At 40.0% G+C, this 21672-nt stretch overlaps 1 protein-coding gene and 1 pseudogene across 1 annotated transcript; both read left to right on the top strand.

The window, feature by feature from the left end:
• The first annotated feature begins 5499 nt into the window (after positions 1 to 5499).
• Positions 5500 to 15111, top strand: LOC139982491 (uncharacterized; annotated as a pseudogene).
• A 3234-nt stretch (positions 15112 to 18345) lies between these two features.
• Positions 18346 to 20955, top strand: LOC139982492 (uncharacterized). The gene has a single exon (XM_071995388.1). The coding sequence runs from the start codon at positions 18346 to 18348 to the stop codon at positions 20953 to 20955; it is 2610 nt and encodes an 869-aa protein (XP_071851489.1).
• Positions 20956 to 21672: the final 717 nt, after the last annotated feature.

Consider the following 21672-nt stretch of genomic DNA (forward strand, 5'->3'; position numbering starts at 1 on the left):
CGGATTTTACAGTTCTGCAAGTTGCTCCAAGTGGATGTGGTCCTTTTGCAAGAGACCCACATATCTTGTGAGAGTAATGTTCATCTTTGGTCCTTGGAGTGGGGGAGGAGGCCTTTATGCCTCCTTTTTGGATCAGGGGCATCTTGCGGGACTGTAATTTTGGTGTCCCCAAAACTGTGTCATTGTGTGGCAAATGTGGAGAAAGACCATGAAGGTCGGGTGGTGTGCATACACTTAAGGCTCACGCGGGGTGAGTTGGTGGTTTGCAATGTGTATGCCCCCAACCGGCCAGCATGTAGGAAAAATTTCTTCACGGTGTTGCCATCCTTAGTAGCGGGTAAGGCAAATTGTATCCTTGTATTGGTGACGACCCACCGACCTATTTTGTAATTTGCTATGCCTTTTCTACCATGACTCAGAGAATAAAATATGGGTAGGGTGCCGTTAAAATAAAGACTGGTTCCACGAAGAATGCGTGGGAGGAGGAAGGGATGTACGTTTCATGTTAAAGGACTGTGCATAATGTTGTTTGTTCCTCTGAGATTTTAGTACACTTTCAGACTCATGTGATTTTGTTTTTGTGTACTTTGCCAGTAACTTCAGATCATAATAATATAGTTTGAGTTTTTCCTGATGGTGATCAGTCTCTCAATTTTAGCAATTTCTTTTTACTTGTTTACATTTTTATACCTTGTAAATAACTAAATAGCCATTACTGAGGCAAGATTACCTACAAGTCATCATTAAGAGTTGAGAAAAATGATGGGGTCCAAATAACATGCACAAGTCATCGTAATTGGCTTGCATCATGCCCTTGTCATGTACCCATAAGAGAAGATTGAGCTAGAGTTCATATGCAGAATTTGATAAGCTCAAAGAGCCTTAAGTTGTCCATATTCCCTTCAGTTACCCCATTATGTGTTGGAGCAATAAATATTGCACTAAATAAATAAATAAGAAATGTCGAGGTGGTTTTACCACATCAGCAGTAACAAGACGCAGCTTAACTAACCTACGAAGCTAAGACCAACGTCTCTGCACAAAATGCTACAAAATTCGTGGGGAAAAGTATGAAAGAATCTAGTTCATATCTCAAACGGTTCAAAACCCGTGGCAAGAAAAAGCGCAGTTACGTTTATAAAGGACTTCATTAACTAACTGGGTTTACATTTTAAGGTTAATAAAGAGTTTTCTATGTTATTTGTGTGTAAAAGTTATTTGTGTAAAGTAACTAATAGTAAGTAATAGTTTTTTGTAAAAATCGAATCCCCCCCCCCCAAGATTTTGTTATTCCTTATTAAATTATGGTCTAGAAAAAAACATATTTTTACCTATTTGTGTCAAATGTAGCCACTGGTATTTTTTCCTAATAAATGCCCCCTCCTATTAAGAACCCCACATTTTCGGGGAGTGCATTCAGGATTTGTGTTTTTTTTACCCAGGATATTCTTATTCTACAAAAACCAAATGGGATCAATCCTCCTTCCAGGTGATACCTAGCTCATTCATAGCCTGGTCTGTGCACCTGCACAGTGTCTGTGCACCTGCAGAGACTTCACCGAGTACGACATAGTCCACCAGACCTGTTTACAAAAATCTTCCAACCAGCTATAAATTACACCCTAGATCCACTGAGTAGTGTGCTAAATCAAGATGTATGCACGAGAACAAGATCTTTCCTGGGTTACTTGTTCTTATAAAAGTACCAGTGTAGCAGATACTTTTTAAGAAAAGTAACCCAGGAAAGGGCACGGATACCGAACGACTGATCCGCTCTCAATCCCAGTCTCCTTGCATCATGACCGTGTGATCATCGTCAGGCGTGTATCACGGTTCCCCTCGAAGGGGAACAGATAATACACATGATCTTAGCCAAAGGGCCGAGCAGCTGCACTGCTTAACTGAGAAACTAATCTTACCAGCGTGAATTATTTTTTTTTTAGCTTTATATACCTTTGTAGCATTATCTATTATTTTCTTATTTGGCTATCACTAATTTGAGTTCAGCATTCATTAATTCAAATGAATGACAGAGGAGAGAAAGCGGCTGTACCAATGATGTGATTCGCATGCATAACCGAGGTGAGGTTTCCTTTGTTTTATCCTCTAATTGCAATGATAATGGTTAAATTGCAATTTGCCATTATTTTAATACAAGTAGCCTCCATGTGTAGGGGATGCGACTTAAATCCCTACTAAATTGTCTTTGACACACTTCAATTAAGGTAGGAGTTCTTCAAATATTATGATCCCTGTCTAGAACAAGGACTTCCTTTGTTGTAATTAACTTGGATCCATCTGCATCCTGTCACATTAACCATTTCCCTCTTTAATGAAACACATTTTCCCCTCACGCGTTCTCTTCTGTTCTGGTTCTCTGACTGTTAACACATATCGAGTTACCTGCTCTGGTTATTGTCTTTGGAAATATCTTCTGGCGGGATACTCCTCCCAGGAGTGTAAGGTCCTAGTCTAACGGTCACCATTAAAGTAGTTTCCATCGCCCTTGTATTTTGATTTCATTTTGTTGTGAAGCAGTTGTGTGTATAAAGTGACAAATTGGCGGTGGAATCGAAGAAGTTACCCTGTTGACGACCTTGGCTCTTGATTGTGACGATTACTGAAATGGAAGCCATGCAGAAGCGTTTGGATCCTCTGTCTACTCCCCAAGGATCAGAAAGTAAAAACAATCAGTGGCTGAAGCCACAACTTCTTGGCTGTCAATGAGTTTGTAGAGGACGTTCAAAATCCAATAAAGTTGAGGCACATGCTGCTGCTGACAATTTTATTCTGGCTCATTTGGGGGAGGGGGGGGGGCAGTAAGACAAGAACTCAAACAGAGATATCGTAATTTCTATAGACCTACAAAAGATAACTGAAGTCCTTGTAGAAAGGACCTTGGAAATGTAATGCGGGACATATGCAATAAGGCCAAAGAGAGGACGAGTCTATTACTGATTTCGCCTATGCGCTTATGACACTGGCAGATAAATTAAGTGACTTAAGCGGTGGGGCAGATAAGGATGAAACCCTTAAAGAGCAATTTCGAGACGGTCTTGCAGATGGCAGCTTACGGAGAGAGATGAAAAGGCTTCTGAAAGATAAGCCAACCACCTCTTTTATTGATCTTCGAGACTGTTGGCGGAGGATGAGAATGGTGTGCACCGACCTCAGAAAATGCGTAAAGTGTGGCAGTATACCATGGAAGCCCACCATGTTTCGGAAGCCCTGCTGGGTCCTGTCCTCAGTTGTAAAGAGCCAGGCGGACGTTTTGGAAGCGATCCAAAAACAGTAAACGGATTTCCAGACTCGCTTAGAAATAGTACAGAGGGTAGGAACTACAACCGTACTCCACGAAACACAGAACAGAACAGAACGACAGAATCGGGAAATATCACAAGTGCAATGTTATCGTTGCCATGAGAGGGGCCATTTTGCCAACCAATGCAATGGTGCCGGAACCAATTCTAGTCAGGAAAACTAGAAACACCGCTTCTGGGTGTGAAGAAGGGCTGAACCTCTGTAGATTCTCATATTGTTGTTAGTTGTCCTACAGTAGATGTAAGGTTGGGAGTTGGGGAGGTCACAGCAGTTATGGACACTGTGTCCCAGGTCACAACAATCAGAACATGTTTTCAACCAGTGTTTTTCTAACATAATATTAAGTGACCTATGCTGGTTGACCTTAACCTCAGCCAATGGAGCAAGGATACCCTATAAAGGTTATTTTGAGACCGACGTTTGCTTCTCTGCTGTTGCAGTACCGGGTCGGGGAATTTCGGTCCTGTAAGATGACGTCTAGGTGATACCCAGTAATTCTGCTTCAGCCCGTAACAAATTTCAACAAGTGACAGTGAAATTCGATTTGCTTTCTCTTGTTTTATTAACGCTGTGGAGTTTGACTAGTTGGCCCCGTGGCGTTACACATTTACTACTTACAACAAAATTCGTTATACATCGTTGAAAGGGTTGCGACAAATTTCATGTACCAAGTATTCTACTGTAGCTGGATGTGATATAGGCCTTGCCAACAATGCAATTCCACTATTGAAAGACATCAGGACATTTAAGGCTTCCTTCATCAGGGTTTGGCATGATCGGAAGAGGTGACAGTGGGGAGGATGGAGGGAAGGTGGGGGACGTGGTCTGGCGGCAGCGTAGGTAAATCATGTACACATATGATGGTTTAGTGTGAGCTAAGGAGACAGGGAAGGAAGGGTTCTATTGGATATCCTAGATGGATCCAATGGTGAATTATCATACAAAAAAATCTTACCCATAACCGATTGGAATCTTCTGTATTTAACACATATTCAAGAGTCAATTTTGTCTCCAAAACACTCTTTTATCTTGAAATATATTTTTCGGCGAGGCATTGTTTTGTTTTTGCCATATAATCTGCCAACAATGTCCAAAAGAGACAAATTACCCGTCAATTTGAAAATGGTCTATCGTACAATTTTGTAAGTGAAACAAGCATTTTAATTTATCTAATTCTGTTCAATTTACTATCTTTATCAGATTTAAACCAATCATAGCTCTTGTTATATATACGAATATAGTTTGTGTTGTAGCAGAACTGCTCCATACAGTATTTACCGCATTTTTGTGCACACAAACAGAACAACGTTCGTTGTATTATTAGTAGACATTCCATGAAACAAAATGCCGAGAAAAACAGCAGAAGGGACAAAGTCTTTGGTTTGAAGAGGAAGAAAGGACCAATGAGTGGAAGAAGTGAGTATGATATTTCAAATTTTGATGTCAATTAGCCTGATAAAAAAATTGGGCCCAAATAACAGGCAGCCTATGACAGGCAGGCGAGGCTTTACTGTGGGCTAATCCTCGTGTATTAGTACAGCACTAGCCAGGTAATAACGACAGATGATATAGTAGTACTGCTCTGGGGAAGGTAATGGGATTTGCTAGGGGCCCACGTCATCGACATACCTGTGTGTTAGGAAGGAAAGGGGTCCGATGTTTCTATCAGTATTATTTTAGAGCTCTAGAAATGTATTAGAATCAGTGCCCGGAAGTATTATTAATACAGTACACGTCGTGCATTGTTACATGCATATCTCTCTACTGCCGGTCACCAATTCTGATTTAGTACCCAAACAATGTAAGATAGGCATGAACATTTCAGAACCCCCCCCCCCCAAACACACCATACATACACACCAACCCTCAGTACAACTGCAAAGTCCCGAAAAGCTTCCCACTGTGGACCTTGCGACGTAGTTGTAGTTTTTGTAATATTTTGAAATATTTTAATATTTCTTTCTAATTTTCAGGAAACTCAACAGTTCCTAATCAAGCTGCAACTAGTGAGCCATGCCGTGCCCAGGCAGATCCGATACCCACAACAACATTCGAAAGGAAAAGGGACAGCTTTGCAGCTCAAACCCCAATATTGAATGACTCAAACCAGTACCTCTTTTTCCATAAGTCAGCAATAGACAAAGTGAAATTCTGTTCTTGTTCTGCATGTCATTCAAGATGACATTAGTTGGTATACGGTTCCACACAAGCAGTTGGTATGAGAAAATTTGCTGATTCTAATCTGCGTATGGTCACGGCTATGCGCAATATAGGTCGAGGACATGCTGGTGTCCAGGAGTTTTGTACATATTTGATGTATGAGGTATCGTGCTTTTTACGTGCAGAGAAACGGACACGGACCAAAGGTCAACAAAAGCAATCCCAGTCTGTTTAAGAACCACCAAAAACCCAACTGACAACCCACAAACAGAAATCTCTCACTAACCCACAAATGTATAAAATATAGCGTTTAACGTGACGTGAAAAGGACACGGACCCAAAGGCTAACAGAACCAAAACAATAAAGCTCCACAAAAAGCCAACACCAAACCACAAACAGTAAACCCCCAACCCATATTATGTAACGACCACACAAACCCCCCACCCCACACATGACAACTCACTAACTCCAAAATTCATCCAGGGTACGCCGCCCCGATAGCAGACGACAGGCTTGCGCAATTTTCCCAAATTTTCCCAAATTTCTGCGAAATTTTCCCAATACGGGTCTTTTCAAGCCCCTAACAGTATTCCCCCTTTTCTTACGAGGGAGCAGAGTTCTTAACTCCTCGTCAACCTTGATCGAGTGGACCTCCCTGTCAGGAACAGGAGGTCCACTAGCGACCATCGTGTCCGGTATGGTGGAAGGGCCACTCGATTCAATGAGATCAGTGGCCTGTTTCGTCTCATCAAACCAATCGGAGGACTCCATAGCCACAACTTATAAGGCTGTAAGTGCAGTCCTCCATTGGCGAGTCAGAATCTGGGCCACTTAATGTCTCTTGGGCCGGTTGACTCGGGGCCCGACTAGTATCACCGATAGCGGGCGTAGCTACCGGTGAACCAGTACAAGCGGCATCCTGCGCCGCGTGCCACTCCGCTAGTACCATCTCCGCCGTTTTGTCCTTCTCTGCCTCAGTAGGCAGGCTGGCAGTCTCGGCAAGTTCGATCAGGGGAGAGGTCGGACACGAAAGGGGGAACAAAGCCTCCATCGGGGCGCTAGTGTCGGACACTGGGGCGATGACAGGAGCATCATGTGGTACGGTGTCAGAGGCCGGGACAGGGACCGCTTCAACCACGCCCGTAGCCACTCTCGCGCAGTATGAGCGGTCTGGGCATAAACGGGCGAGATGGCCAGTTTTCCCACACGAGTTGCAAACGATATCCCCTTTACACTCGGACAGGGTATGCCCAACCTGTAAACAGCGGCTACACCGCTTGTTCGGGCACAACCTGGCCTCATGCCCTTCCAGCCCACACCTCCAACAAGTGTGAGGCTGGCCCGGGTATGCAATGTGGGCCCTGTGCCCATTAGCCCACAAGGTAGAGGGGATATCGGACTTGAGTTCGATTTTAACTCGTCTAGTCCCGGTCTTGACACCTTTACATTCAAGGAATTCCGGCTCGTAGCCGGTCACTTTCCCAAAACGCCCCAGTGTCCGCACAACAACCTGTTCAGACATGTTCAGAGGGAGATGGAGGACTGTCACCCACACCGAACTGTCATACGGTGTGACCTTCAGTCCCTCAACTCCCTCCAACACATGGACGCCTCGGACGCGGGCAGCCTCCGAGGTAAACCGTACATCAAAACAATTCATACCCCGGAGAGGTTTACGCTGAAGCGCGTCAACCTCTCCAGGGACCTTTAAACCAACAGAACGCAAAACTGAAAAAAACCGGGGACGACCTTAGCCTCCCCCGAAAAACTCAACAATACGATTTTGCTGTCACGGCGAGACGCCATGACAGCTAGGGGTGTGGCAAAGCCAAGCACCTATACAGAAACCAAAACGAAACAAACCCAAAACACACAAACTACACTAAAACAAACTGTAAACTAATGAAGGGCCAACGTAAAAACACAATAAAGGTGTGGTCAACAAAAGGTGGAGAGCAGCCGAAAACACGTCCGCACTCCACGAGAACTGAACTGTATCAGGTATCTCTTGACTCGTGCTCGACATGAAGTACGGAGAGCATATGTAGAACTTGACCCTAATCTCAAAGGCAAAACTACGATTGATGTAACAGTTACATATGATGGAACGTGGCACAAGAGGGGGCATACCTCACATCATGGTGTGTTTGTTGTTATTGATATTTTTGTTATTGACTGGATTTGTTATCGATTTTGAGGTACTTAGTAATTACTGTTCAGTGTGTGCATATGGGAAGGCTAGACTTGGGGAAGAGACTCCAGACTTGTAAATTTGGTTTGATGGTCACTGTCAAAAGGTCACTGTCAAATCAACCACCAAGCAGCAGGGGCGATGCAAGGAATTGCAGCCCAACGTTTGTGGAAGAGGAGCATTGATTTGTGATATGAGTTACACCATAGTTCTGAGTGATGGGGATACCAAGACTGTGGGGTACCTCAATAATGCAAAGGTGTATGAAGAGGAATGCGTGAACCACATAAGCAAGAGGATGTATACATCGTTGAAGAAATTTGTAGACCAGAATAAGGGTACTGGAGGAAAGGGAAAGCTTACTCAGTTAAGAATGAAGAAATGGGGCTCCTACTATCGCAATGCGATCACCCAAAATGAAACAGAAGCAATGCAAAAATCAATTTTTGCAATATTCATGCATAGCTGAAGCTCTGATGAAAGGCCAATGCATCAGCGGTGTCCAACCGGAGAACAATTTTGGTGTTTCTACCAACAGGCTGATGCATCCAATGGGGATGTAATGGCTCCTAAAAGTCATCAGCCACCGCCAAAGGCCATCACAGAACTGCCTCTCCCATTGTTTCACCGACTCTCTAATGAGTCTGTCTTGAAGAGATGCATGAGAAAAAAGACGCAACACGCTAACGAGTCGTTTGTGCACTTGTATGGAAGAGATGCCCAAAGACGCACTTTGTCTCACAGACCGTTGTAAAAACTGCTGCCAGCATGGGGGTATGTAAATAGCTCTATTTCTGTTACTACTTCTCCCATATCAAAGTGGTAATGTAATAGGTATGCCTATACTCTTCCACATCCTGTGCTCATATTCCCCTGTATCATTAGTAGTGAGCCAGTAGCCAACAGTACTTTCTTTGTTCTGCCAAAGTTGCTGGTTGCAGTAAATATCTTCTTCCTTTCTTTTCTTAGATAAGGGATGCTTTGTCTTACTTGTTTCAGTTATAGGATAGACATTTGTATGCAGATTAGTCTGTGTAATTAGCTCTGATTGGTTCTGAGTGCTACTCTTGGTATCTAGGGTGTGTATAGATCAATGAGAGGTGTTAAGAGGGTCACATGTTACCGTGTGGTTTAGGTGCGTCCTTCAAGGTGTCTTCCGAGAGAGGGGCAGTTTGGTTGTCAGCCAGTCAACAGGGCATGTTTGTATTTGAGCCACTCTTGACATAATGTAGTCTATACACTACAGTTATATATATAGAAAATAGTTAATAAGTTGTCTACAGTATCTTGTGCTTTGAGAATATATATCTGGGTCATTTATGTGGGTACCAACAGCCTACGGCTTGAATGTCATTTTATTTACCTAGCTACACAAGAATTTATACCGCTGATGAAAATCTATTCTATGTATTAGTTTGTACAACATATTGCTCTATCTGTTAACACCATTTCAAGTTTTTAAAAAAAAAAGCAGAGGTTGGACAAATTAATATAATATAATTCATGTCCCTCCTATTTTTCAGGTATTTCTGTGACATTGACATTAGTATTAAGTTTGTGTGAATAATTTTGTATATATAACTTGAATGAAATCATCTGTATTTTATATTATAACAACAATGAATGGTCTTGAAGTATTATACGTCGTCATTCTTCAATTGAGTTCATTCACGCCTAAACCGAGCATACAAAATACACATCACATCGTAACTTTTCATGTCCTAACTATTTACGTATGAAACCAGCACTTGCACTGTACTATAATACAATTTGTAAGCTTCCACTTTTGCAAAAGAGTTAGGCTGGTGATAAGATTCCCCGAAAGCAAAAACATACAGCAATTGCCTATTATTTACGAAGCAACTTTTTGAAGCATCGGACATTTCATGATCTGTTACAAAAAATCATGTCCCGCGAAATAATTACGTCGTTACTTTTCTAGTGTCGATGATTTGTTTAAATAAACTGTATATGACTAAATCATAAAGTGCAAACAACAGCGGAGTCTCTGTTCTCACAAGATAAAGAAATGTTAGCATCACAATCTTCGACAGTGAATAATATGATCAATTGGAACTTTTATGTCCCCGCATTTACGAACTTACGATTATTACGTCGTGCAGTGTAATCAGGTGTTAATTTTGGTAAGTTTTACGTGATTTTTTCGCTCTTTCTAACTAATTGTTTCTTGTGAAATATAATGTTATTACAATTTGGTGAAACGATTGTGTGTTCACCGTAACTCGCATACTAGCTCAGTTTGTGTCATGTGCAAAATGAGGGACGTCAAAATTTGACCGTCCCCGAATTACGTTGTGACAGCTTAACGCTTAGGCTCGTAAGCGCGTACCTACAGCGTTGCTGTTAGGCTAGGGCAATACTAGTTCATACGTACATTGTTATTTAATAGGCCTTTTCTTATAGTCTTACGTTATAGTCTGATACGACTTTGAGACTAGCCCTAAGTTATGCTTAGGCCTAAATTATTAAAATTGATGTGTGTAGATGCCTATCGACGTTCAATCTGTAGAGTTAGGGGCCTAGGCTAGGCCTAGGCTTGGTGCAATATTTCACATGTGGGAGTAGGCTAATGGTATTTACCCTGTGGCTGAACATTTTTCAAGACATTAGCTGGTTAAAAATATGTCTAGGAAATTAATGTGCCAGTGCTCTAGCTGTAAACAATACACTTATTGCTTTGGTAACATGCAGGGAAGGGGGTAAACCTGCAGGGGAAGGGGGACCCCAAAGGTCAAGATGAGTGGGCGCACAGGTGTTATTCGTGCCTGTGAACGATTTAACAGTGCCCATCAGCACAGAAATTGAAGGTACATCAGGGCGCTACTTTTTTTCACTTGGGGGGGGGGGGGAGGGCAGGGATCGTCTCTTATTAGAGTGTTCTCTTTCAGGTTTAGAATTTAAGAACGTGCAAAAATATGATTTAATCAACCTTTTATTGACGAAGAAAACAAACAAAGTAAACTGTACCCCAGGCTGGCTTTAACCAAATATCCCCCGTTTCCATAAAAAATCCTGTGGACCAGTGGCTAGGTGTATGATCTCTTTTCTCAACCCCTGTGGGGGGGGGACCCCTCCTAGATATGTTTTTTTTTCCTAAACCTATAAATATTTTTTGGAAAGCGATTAAAACATAACCAAATGTTTATTTCGCCCTTCTAAAAAGATTTTTGTTTTAAAAATTATTTTGCCCTCTCAGGATACATGGTCTGGCTATACGGGCCTGTTATTTTTTTTCCAACTTTATATTTTAAATAATATAGACAGGATAAAACCAAATTTAAACAAACAGTTTATTTCTCTTGCAGTTAATATAGTACATATCATAGAGATTGCTGTAGCTTTGATATGTTGATCGGTTGGTTCTTTTCCCTGTACAGCTGATGTCAAGGTCTCTTCTCATCACGATGCTGCTGTTTCAGCCCAATCTGGTGGCGACAAAGGTGATGTGACTATCCAGCCTGACGGTAACCTGTCTAACCAGCCCAGTGTTGACTTGTCTACCCAGTCCGGCGGTGATGTGACTATCTTGCCTGATGGTGAGTTTTTAAATACATTTGATGGGCTAACAGATACCAGCCAGGGGTGCATAACCTGCAGCCCGCAAGCCAAACAAACTCATTAATCTTCAAATATTACACACACATACACATCTCTATCAAGCACTTATGAGAACTATTCATTTTTCACCTCAGAGTTCCTAAATTTATTGATTTCTTTGGTACATGTGGTTTAGATGGAGAAACTCTCAGAAGATCTGGCTGTGGGTGAATATGTCGCCGTGCAGTTTTCAGGGTTCAGCTCCAAGTACATCAGTGGTCTACAAGGCAATTGTAAGTACATTATGCTGGTTAATAAAGGCTATAAAGTTTGTATTATGGGGCTGGAAATGGAGGACACATATTGTTTTGTGTCCTTGCTGACGGAGCTCGGAAAATACCAGAAATTCTAGCGAGGAGAAAGTAATTTCTAGCAAAGAGCCAATAACTCTTTAGCAGTAGCAAATTATTTTGAAATTTTCAGGAATGAGCTTTTGATTTCCAGCCTTTCTCGTCGTGATAACCTTGAACCCCATCAACCATCCTCTATCATACAGGTGGTGGAGAAATTGCTGACTTGAGAGAACATGACAATTTGTCTATAATCAATGATAATAATTTTTTGCATTTTTTTTAGGTGTTGGAGAAACTTGAAGACGACGTTGTGCTAAAGTTCATGGACTGTTTGACAGTGACACCGGCTGTTACCACGTCTTTCCAGAAGAGGAGCAGCCATTCACCCATCCAAGGAACGACGTAATCTGTGTAGTCAGGCCTCCGGAACCATCGTTCCAGGAATCAATATGTTTTTGCTCCTGATGATATTCAGATAATTCGCCATTCTATTCATGGCAACATTTGTTTATAATAGAATCTATACTAATTTATGATTTGAGTTTGCAAGTAACTTGATATTAGAAAAGTTTGTTTGAAGAGGCAATTAGTAGTTCTGGATGGCAAAAGTTTTTGCATTCTTTAGTTAAACATTAATTAGTTAAACATTATATTCAAAATATTCAAATTACAACATAAGCTGAACATTTTTTTTTTTAAATATTCAAAATAGCTGAACATTATTTCAAAATATTCAAATTACAATATTAGCTGAACAATATTAGCTGAACATTGATTAGTGCTGTTATGTGTGTTTGGCAGGCATGCAAGTGTTGTAACAAAGGTTTATATTGTTAAGAACATAAGCAGTATCATAAAAAACACATTGACTTGTAAAATGTTCCCCGTGTAAATGGGACACAAAAAATTTCATGTCCCCTTTACACGGGGAACATATATTCAAAATATTCAAATGACAACATTAGCTGAACATTTATTAGTGCTGTGATGTGTGTTTGACAGGCATGCAAGTCCTGTAACAAAGGTTTATATTGTTAAGAAAATAAGCAGTATCGTATAAAACAAATTGACTTGTAACATTTTCCCCGTGTGAAGGGGACACCAAAATTTCCATGTCCCATTTACACTGGGAACAGATATTCATGCCTGGGTAAAATTAAACATTAGCTGAACATTAACAATTGCTGTTATGTGTTTATTTGTCCATGAACATGGTACAACTTTCTTTCTTTGTGAATATCAACGACATAGTTACCAGATATGATACATAAACCTGTTTTGTGTTCCCTGTGTAAAGGGGACACCAAAATGTTCATGTCCCTTTTACACGGGGAACATCATTGTCAGGTTTGGTTATTTGTACCCATATTCCCTATATTACAATACTAATTAGATGAATGTTTCCAAGGAAGTTTCTATGCAACTATGCAACTATTTGAAATGCATTTTATTTGGGTTACAGCCGAATGGGTTTAAAAATAGAAAAAGATGGCCACAAAGACCAGAATATGGCGATTTCCTGCTCAAATTGCTAAAATGTAGATGTCGTTAGTATGGATTTAGTTCAAATAAACCAGAAACATTTGATGTTAAGAAAGTACAAAAGGTAAAAACTTAACTGTATTCGAATGATTTGTTTTGTTATGGCAGAGTGGTAATGAATTCATGTCCCTGCTCCCATTTTAAGAAATGAGGCTGTTTATGGAAAGTTTCATTTTTTTCTTAAGAGTCATATTTTACCAACTTTAAAGAGATATATATTATTTAAAGAGATTTAACCTTTTTGAAATTTTGGTACCAATGTCACAGGTTGGTACCCAAATAAATGAAATCACCCATCTACTTAACTTTTACTGGAGGAATTATTTCCTTATATTCGATTCAATGGAACTGAGAGCTGTGTTCTGCTAGTTGCCATTTTGTAATTACCTATCTTGTACCTGGACTTTATACCTACTCTCCTTGGGAAGAACATTTCTTTGATCTATCTATTTTCGCTGGAGTATTCCTGGAACTCTCACCCATATCTATTTTCACTGGAGTATATTACTGGAACTCTCACATCACTCACCTTCTATTTAATTTCGTACTATCGGACATTTATTAAACCTTTCATCAACTACATTCACTACATCAACTACACTACATTCAGTACATCAACTACCATTCATTCAACTACATTGCTGTGCCGTGCTGCTGGACAATACAGACCCGCCCGCCAGATAAGCTTTATCCTTTGTTTTATTAATGTTCACATGTATTAGTCTTGTGGCCACTTGATACCCATAGTTGTTTATATTCATTATCTCTAGTTTTAATTGTTAATACCCGACAATTAAGTGTACTTTGAGCCCTTTCCTCTTTTAAGTGTAATTGTGTAACAGTAAAGAGTACTTTACCAAGATTCATTATGTTCCATAGTTTCATGTGTGTTAAGGCCGAGCAAATATAGCTACTTTTATACCTAAAAGCCAGTCTTATTCTTGTTTTTAGCCTGTTGTATTTGTAATACAACATATGGGTCAGTTGTCCCACACATCGTGACCACTAGGGGGATTCCCAATATTCCTGTTGTACAGCTAGCTGCTGTCAAGAACCCCATATCCCGCAACTCTTACAGGTACAGAGGGAGCAGAGTCAACGCTCAGGCACATGTACAATTTGAAACTAACATTTGGAAAAGAGACAATATCTCTTACAAAGTCGAAGGATCAAAAGCGTCTACTACAATCACAAAAAGCAGCTTCAGAAATTGCAAAGCGTCAAAGAAAAGCAAAGACTTTTGCTCAGGCGAACAAGGAAGGGGTGCAGTATGCTTCTGGAGAGTTCCGTGAGACTGAAGCTATTCCTGGACCATCCACAGTGACCAGTTGAACTGTCAAAGTACTAAGTGAACTTTTTTTCAGTGCATCCTATGTTTATTGTTGATTATCTCCTTTATGGCAGAAATAGTTAACCTGTACTTGGGCCACTGATACCCATCAGTTTCATATTTGGGCAGAGTATATATTATATAACAAAGTACAGAGTGACATTGTTATTTTTCATTAATTGTTCCCCGATTGTATATTTTTCTTACTATAGCGAACATTTACAATGAATTATCTTAACGGAATATTTATCAAATGAAGGGAATAGCTGGAAAAATATTACTATCATTCCCTAGATCTATATGCAAGCTTTAATTTGAGCTATCAATCATCCCTGTAGCACTTTGCTAACGGGAGATAGAGCTTTCCCAAATTTGTTAATTAATTATGGAAATTAGCGCTAATCAATATGCAAAATAGTAGAAAATTAGCATAGACATAATTCTCCTGTCAACCTTCAGCCATATTTATGTTTTTGAAGTCATGTGTAATTACTTAAGAGAAAATTCATTGTAGACCACAGCCTCCCCCTTAACTAGAATGTTTACTGGAATATATTTCTATATGGGTTTGGTCCAGATGCCATCAGTAGGTTGTAATTGGCAGTCTGATAGACGACTCATTTGCATGTGATAAACATGTGTGTGATGCATAAACATGCATGTGATAAAAAGATGTGGCTTTGAATTGAAGGCCATGGATAGATGACCTGATTGAAACTTTTCTACTGTCAGCCATGAAGAGAAGCTTTCAACAGTGTTTGTTGGTTTGCCGCATGCAACTAATAAAGTAAGGATTTTTTGGGAAAGTTCTACTTTCAAGAAGTCTCAAAATGATCTACATCAAGTTCTTTTCACTTTCCATGAGGATGTAGGTAACATTTCATATTATAGTGAAACAGGAAATGAATTCCACAAGAGGAAAATAACATTGAACTTCAGATATGGGGGTGCCTTTGTGGAAGATGAGCCACATTCGATGTTTTCTTCTTGTAGAAATCTACTTTTCAAATCCACAAGTTTCTCACCAAAAGCAGCGTTTGGTCGAACGCATCAACTTGGTCAATGACGTAGTGCTTGCAAATAGGCAAAACGAGCGACTTGAAGGTAGCAGTACCATTTCCGCAACAAATATACTCTAGCATGCATGCGCACAGGTGATTGCCTATCATTTCTTACGTACGCATTGCGATCGTACTTATACAGTCTACTATACCAAGTTGTAACGTATATATGGCATTGCACATTAATACACACTCACGCTAAAACCACATTTCATAAACCGTTTTTCGAAATCGCTGATAATTAATTCATTGCAGGATTCTAGGAGAAGTTACGTGATCAAGCCAGCCCTTAAGTAGCAGTTCTTCATCAGTACCTGCATCTATTCCGTTCTATGCACCCTCAGAGGGAGAAGAACATGCAAGTTCGAGCAACACGTCTGAAGAAGGGTTCAGTAGCAGGGAGGATAGACTCATGAAACAGAGGAATTTCATTGTATTTGAAAAGTTTTTGGATGATCTTATCGGGAAAGTTCGATGCAACAAATGTATAACAACCGCTGTTGAGACGACAAAGTATGTGAAGGGCACAATGGTGTCCGTACAAATAACAACATGAAATAACAACATAGTCTTCACAACTACTTGTTAGGGATACACCTTGTGGAAATTTGTTACTGGCAGTGGCTAGTGTTATGTAACCCACTTATTCATCTACCCTATTTCGTAATATAAGTTACCATTCAAGTCTCCGAGTCTTCCGATTGTTACTATCCCAGATGCGCTCACGCATTCTACATAACTGGAACTCGCCAACAAAGTGTTTCTGCGGACTTCATGAATATTCATAACTTACTGGAACATTCCTTTACACTCCGGGGATAAAAGCCACAGACGCCCGATTGAGCGCCCTCTCCGTTTTCTCCGTTCGTTCCGTTCAGAGGTTGCCACAACTCTGATGTTTCCTTGGCATTGATTACTGTGCCCATTTTAAACACAGTATATATTTAACTCTATACTTTTGTCGGAACTCCGACCTACTCACTCTAATGGATTCGCGTCGCTCTATCTGAACTTTATCTACATCCAGCCGAACTACTTCTAAAGCAAACCTGGACACTATCCGCCTAGCACTATAAGGTAACTCAAGAAATAAGCAGAAACTCTCCCCCCGGTTCTCCAAGTCCAGAAAGACGTTAATTGAATTAAGAATCTATAGTTATGTATTATGTTCATATTTATACTTTGTTCTGCCATGTAAATAGCTTATTAAATGCTTTAAACTTACTTTCATCCTCGTGTTCTCCTTTTTATGTCACGTGATCTGTTCTCCACATTAAGTCTGAGAACGGTCACGTAACATAATTGGGGGCCTGTCCGGGAAGTCGAATTAGACGAACTTCCTTAATCCAGACATTCATTATGTCTTTCGATTTGAAAAAGTTTATCGATAAGCCATCTATTGATGAGCTAAATTCCCTTAAGAAATCTGACATTATTCAGATTGCGAAACATTATCAAGTTGACTTCAAAACGAACATGAGAAAGGATGAAATTAAGAAGTTAGTAGCAGAACATTTGGTTGATGAAAATGAATTAGAGGAATCGGAACTTGGGGATTTGTCCTATGTGAGCTTCAATGAGGGTGCAAGCACGTTAGAGTTGAGAAAATTAGAGCTACAAGCCCAAAAAGAGATTAAATTGATGGAAATTGAAATGGAGAAAGAAATCAGATTGAAGGAATTAGATTTAAAATCATCGGCTGCAGACCCTGGCTCACCCATTTCCCTGGTTTCTGGTTTACACATTAGTAAATATTTGTCTCTAATTCCTAAGTTTAAAGAAGTTGATGTAGACAATTTCTTTTGTCATTTTGAGAAATTGGCGCATTCGTTGTTATGGCCAAAAGATAAATGGGTATTGTTGATTCAAAGTTCTTTTGTTGGCAAGGCACAAGAAATTTATTCTGCATTATCTCTGGCAGATAGCCTTGATTATGATATTGTAAAAACAGCGGTTCTTAATGCTTATGAACTTGTACCTGAAGCGTATAGGCAAAAGTTTCGAAATTTCAAGAAACAACCAAATCAAACTTATGTTGAATTTGCTCGGGTGAAAGAAACTCATTTCAATCACTGGTGTTCTTCTAAAGAGGTTCAGGAATTCGAGGAACTGAGACAACTTATGCTGGTTGAAGAGTTCAAAAACTGTCTAAGTAACGAAATTAGAGTTCACCTTGATGAACGCCAAGTTGATTCTTTATCTAAAGCTGCTGTAATGGCAGACGATTATACCCTCACTCACCAATCTTTTAGAAATGTAACAAATAAGTCGCATCTTAATTATGTTAGGGCTAGTAATCCTTCCCAGTCGTATGATTCTGTTAACAAACGGCAATCATACCCAAGTCGCAGTAAAGACGACTATGTCAGCTCTAACAGCTCTAATGGCAAATTGTTTCAAATTGGCTAGAAAGAGAGAACGGGAGAGGGAAATGTCACCAAATGCATTAGCAATTGTAGATAGATCACCCCATAAGCTTGTAACACCTGTGAGAACTGGCAAAATTACTAGGCGTACTAATGAAATCCAAGACGAATTTTTACCATTTGTCTCTGATGGTTTTGTATCTCTTAACGAGGATCTCCCGCCAGTGAAAATTAGGGTATTACGGGACACGGGTGCTGATCAATCTCTGCTATTGGAAGGCATATTGCCACTGTCTGAACAAACATCAGCTGGCGGAGATGTATTGCTTCAGGGGGTGGGGTGTATTTCTATTCCTGTGCCAGTTCATAACATCCATCTTCAATCAAACATTGTATCGGGTATGGTTATGGTGGGTGTTAGACCATATCTTCCTGCAAAAAGGGTGCAGTTTCTCTTAGGCAATGATTTGGCAGGTGGCAGTCAATCCAATTGTCACTGACAAGCCGAGCACTTGTGATAACACAGAGCAGTTACAGAAAGAAATTCCTAATCTCTTCCCTGCATGTGCTGTGACTCGCGCTATGTCTAAAAAACTTCAAGAAGTTTCAAATTCGGATCATTCTTCCTTTTCAAACGAGACTAACTCCAAACATAGGGAGTCTCCTAAGAAATGTCCTCCAAAAGAGGCTTTCCATAATTCCCAAGCGGAATTTAATTTGGCTGATACCTTTTTGGGTCGCCTTTATAATGATCCCGACCCTCCTTTGGGTCCCCTAAGTTCGTTACCAAACGGTGTGAACCCAGAACAGTCAAACTCTGTTCCTTTTGAGGTGTTCTCTTCTGATTCCCTGTCAAGAGAACAACTCCTGTTAGAGCAGGAAAAAGATCCTGAACTAACCTTGCTGTGCGACAAGGCAATCACCGAGGACGAAGCAGAAAACGTCCCGGTTTGTTTTTACCTTAAAAAGGGTATATTAATGAGAAAGTGGAGACCACCAGATGTATCCGCATTTGATGAGTGGCGAGTTTATCACCAAGTGGTCGTTCCTAAAGTCTATAGGTCTGATGTATTAAGTTTGGCACATGAGACGCCTTTTTCTGGTCATCTTGGCGTTAACAAAACATACCATCGTATTTTTAATCACTTCTTTTGGCCAAATCTTAAGAAAGATGTTTCTTATTTCTGTAGAACATGTCATACATGTCAACTAGTGGGTAAACCGAATCAAACAATCCCACCAGCACCACTTAAACCAATTCCCGCTTTTGAAGAGCCTTTTAGTAGAGTGATCATAGATTGCGTCGGTCCTCTACCGAAAACTAAATCTGGTAACCAGTATATGCTTACTATAATGTGCGCATCGACAAGGTTCCCCGAAGCTATTCCTGTTAGGGATATTAAGGCTAAGACCGTGTGTAAGGTTTTGATTAAATTCTTTACTTTGGTTGGTTTACCAAAGTCTGTTCAATCCGATCAGGGTTCAAATTTTATGTCAAGAGTTTTCCAACAAGCTATGTATCAGTTGAATATTAGACAAGTTACATCTAGCGCTTATCATCCACAAAGCCAAGGTGCGTTGGAAAGATTCCACCAAACATTGAAGAGTATGATTAGGACATATTGTTTTGAAAATGTAAAAGATTGGGATGAAGGTGTTCATTTCTTAATGTTTGCTGCCCGAGAGTCAATTCAAGAGTCATTAGGGTTTAGCCCGTTCGAGCTTGTGTTTGGTCACAGAGTTCGTGGTCCACTAAAAATGTTGAAAGAAAAGTGGATGTGCGAGACAGAAGACCTGAATATTCTTGATTATGTCTGTAAGTTCAAGTACAGACTTCACAGAGCATGTGAGATTGCCAGAGAAAACCTAAAGAGTGCTCAAAATAGCATGAAACTTAGATATGACAAACGTGCGGTAGATAGATCATTTTCACCTGGAAACAAGGTATTAGTGTTTTTGCCAGTTCCTAATTCACCATTGCATGCTCGATATTTTGGCCCTTATGTTATTCACAAAAAAGTGAGTGACACTGATTACATTGTTTTGACTCCGGACAGACGTAAATCCAAGAGATTGTGTCATATTAACATGCTTAAGAAATATTACGAGAGAAACTCTAAGGATAATAGTTTCAAGATTACGTCATCAATTGTTACTTCTGAAGTAGATTGTGAAGATGAGGTCGAAGGTCAAAATGTTCCAGAAATGTGTATTAAATTGCAAAATTCTGATGTAATGTCAAACCTTGATAAGAAGTTATGCCATTTGTCAACTGCTCAAAGTGAGCAAATCGGTTCATTGTTGCGAGATTTTTCACATCTATTTTCAGACAGTCCGACCAGGACTAATCTAGTGTATCACGATGTTGATGTGGGTGATTCGAAGTCAATTAAGCAACACCCATATAGAATGAATCCTGTAAAATCTAAGCATCTGCGTGATGAAATTCAGTATATGTTGAAACATGATATTATTGAACCTAGCGACAGTGAGTGGTCTTCTCCATGTATTTTGGTTCCCAAACCAGACGGAAGTTTTAGATTTTGTACCGATTATCGGAAAGTAAACACCGTTACACGGACCGATTCATACCCCATCCCTAGAGTGGATGATTGTATTGATAGAATTGGTAATGCAAGGTTCGTAACGAAGTTTGACTTGCTAAAAGGGTACTGGGAAATACCACTCACTGATCGAGCTAAGAGAGTGTCGGCATTCGTTACACCCGATGGGTTATTTCAATATAAAGTAATGCCGTTCGGAATGAAGAACGCTCCAGCGACATTCCAACGTTTGTTAAACAATATAACTGCCAGTTTAGAAAATTGTGAAGTTTATATTGATGACATTATTGTGTATAGCAACTCGTGGTATGAGCATGTAACTCGTATTAGATCACTTTTTGAGAAGTTAACTGAGGCAAATCTTACTGTAAATCTTGTCAAAAGTGAGATTGCACATGCAAATGTTATTTTTCTAGGTCACGTGGTTGGTCAAGGCGAGGTAACACCCGTCAAGGCCAAGGTTGAGGCTATTGACAAATATCCAGTCCCAGCTACGAGAAAGCAATGAATGCGATTTTTAGGTATGGCTGGGTACTATAGGAGATTTTGTCGGAATTTTTCCGATGTTGCTGCTCCGCTCACGAATTTATTGAGTAAGAGCACAATGTTTGTTTGGACAGAGAGTTGTCAAAATGCTTTTGATAAAATCAAGGCAATCTTAATGAGTTCCCCTGTTTTAAGAGCTCCAAATTTTTCTAAGCAGTTTACGTTAGCAACAGACGCAAGTGATTTTGGTGTAGGCGCTGTTCTCTTACAAGTCGATGATCACGGTGTCGATCACCCAGTGTGTTATTTTTCTAAAAAGTTCAATTCACATCAAAAGAATTATTCCACCATTGAGAAGGAAACGTTATCTTTGTTGTTAGGACTTCAACATTTTGATGTTTACTTAGGCACTACTTCATTTCCAATTATCGTGCTAACCGATCATAATCCTTTAACGTTTTTGCAAAAGATGAGAAACAAGAATCAAAGATTGATTCGATGGAGCTTATTTTTGCAACAGTATAATTTATGTATTAAGCACATTAAAGGAAAAGAAAATGTCATTCCAGATGTATTGTCAAGAGCATAAAATGCATTCGAATATTTATCTTCTCCAATGTGTAATTCCTTAAAAAAGGATCTTCATTGTATTAAAGCTTTGTTCTATGGACCAAACCTTTTCCCCAGGAGGGAGAGTGTTATGTAACCCACTTATTCATCTACCCTATTTCGTAATATA

Source organism: Apostichopus japonicus, chromosome 16, assembly GCF_037975245.1.
Source record: "Apostichopus japonicus isolate 1M-3 chromosome 16, ASM3797524v1, whole genome shotgun sequence".
NCBI classification, from domain to species: domain Eukaryota; kingdom Metazoa; phylum Echinodermata; class Holothuroidea; order Aspidochirotida; family Stichopodidae; genus Apostichopus; species Apostichopus japonicus.

What these genes read in the sequence shown, in the direction of transcription:
- LOC139982492 (XM_071995388.1), top strand. Translation starts at nt 18,346, where the DNA reads ATGATTTGGCAGGTGGCAGTCAATCCAATTGTCACTGACAAGCCGAGC.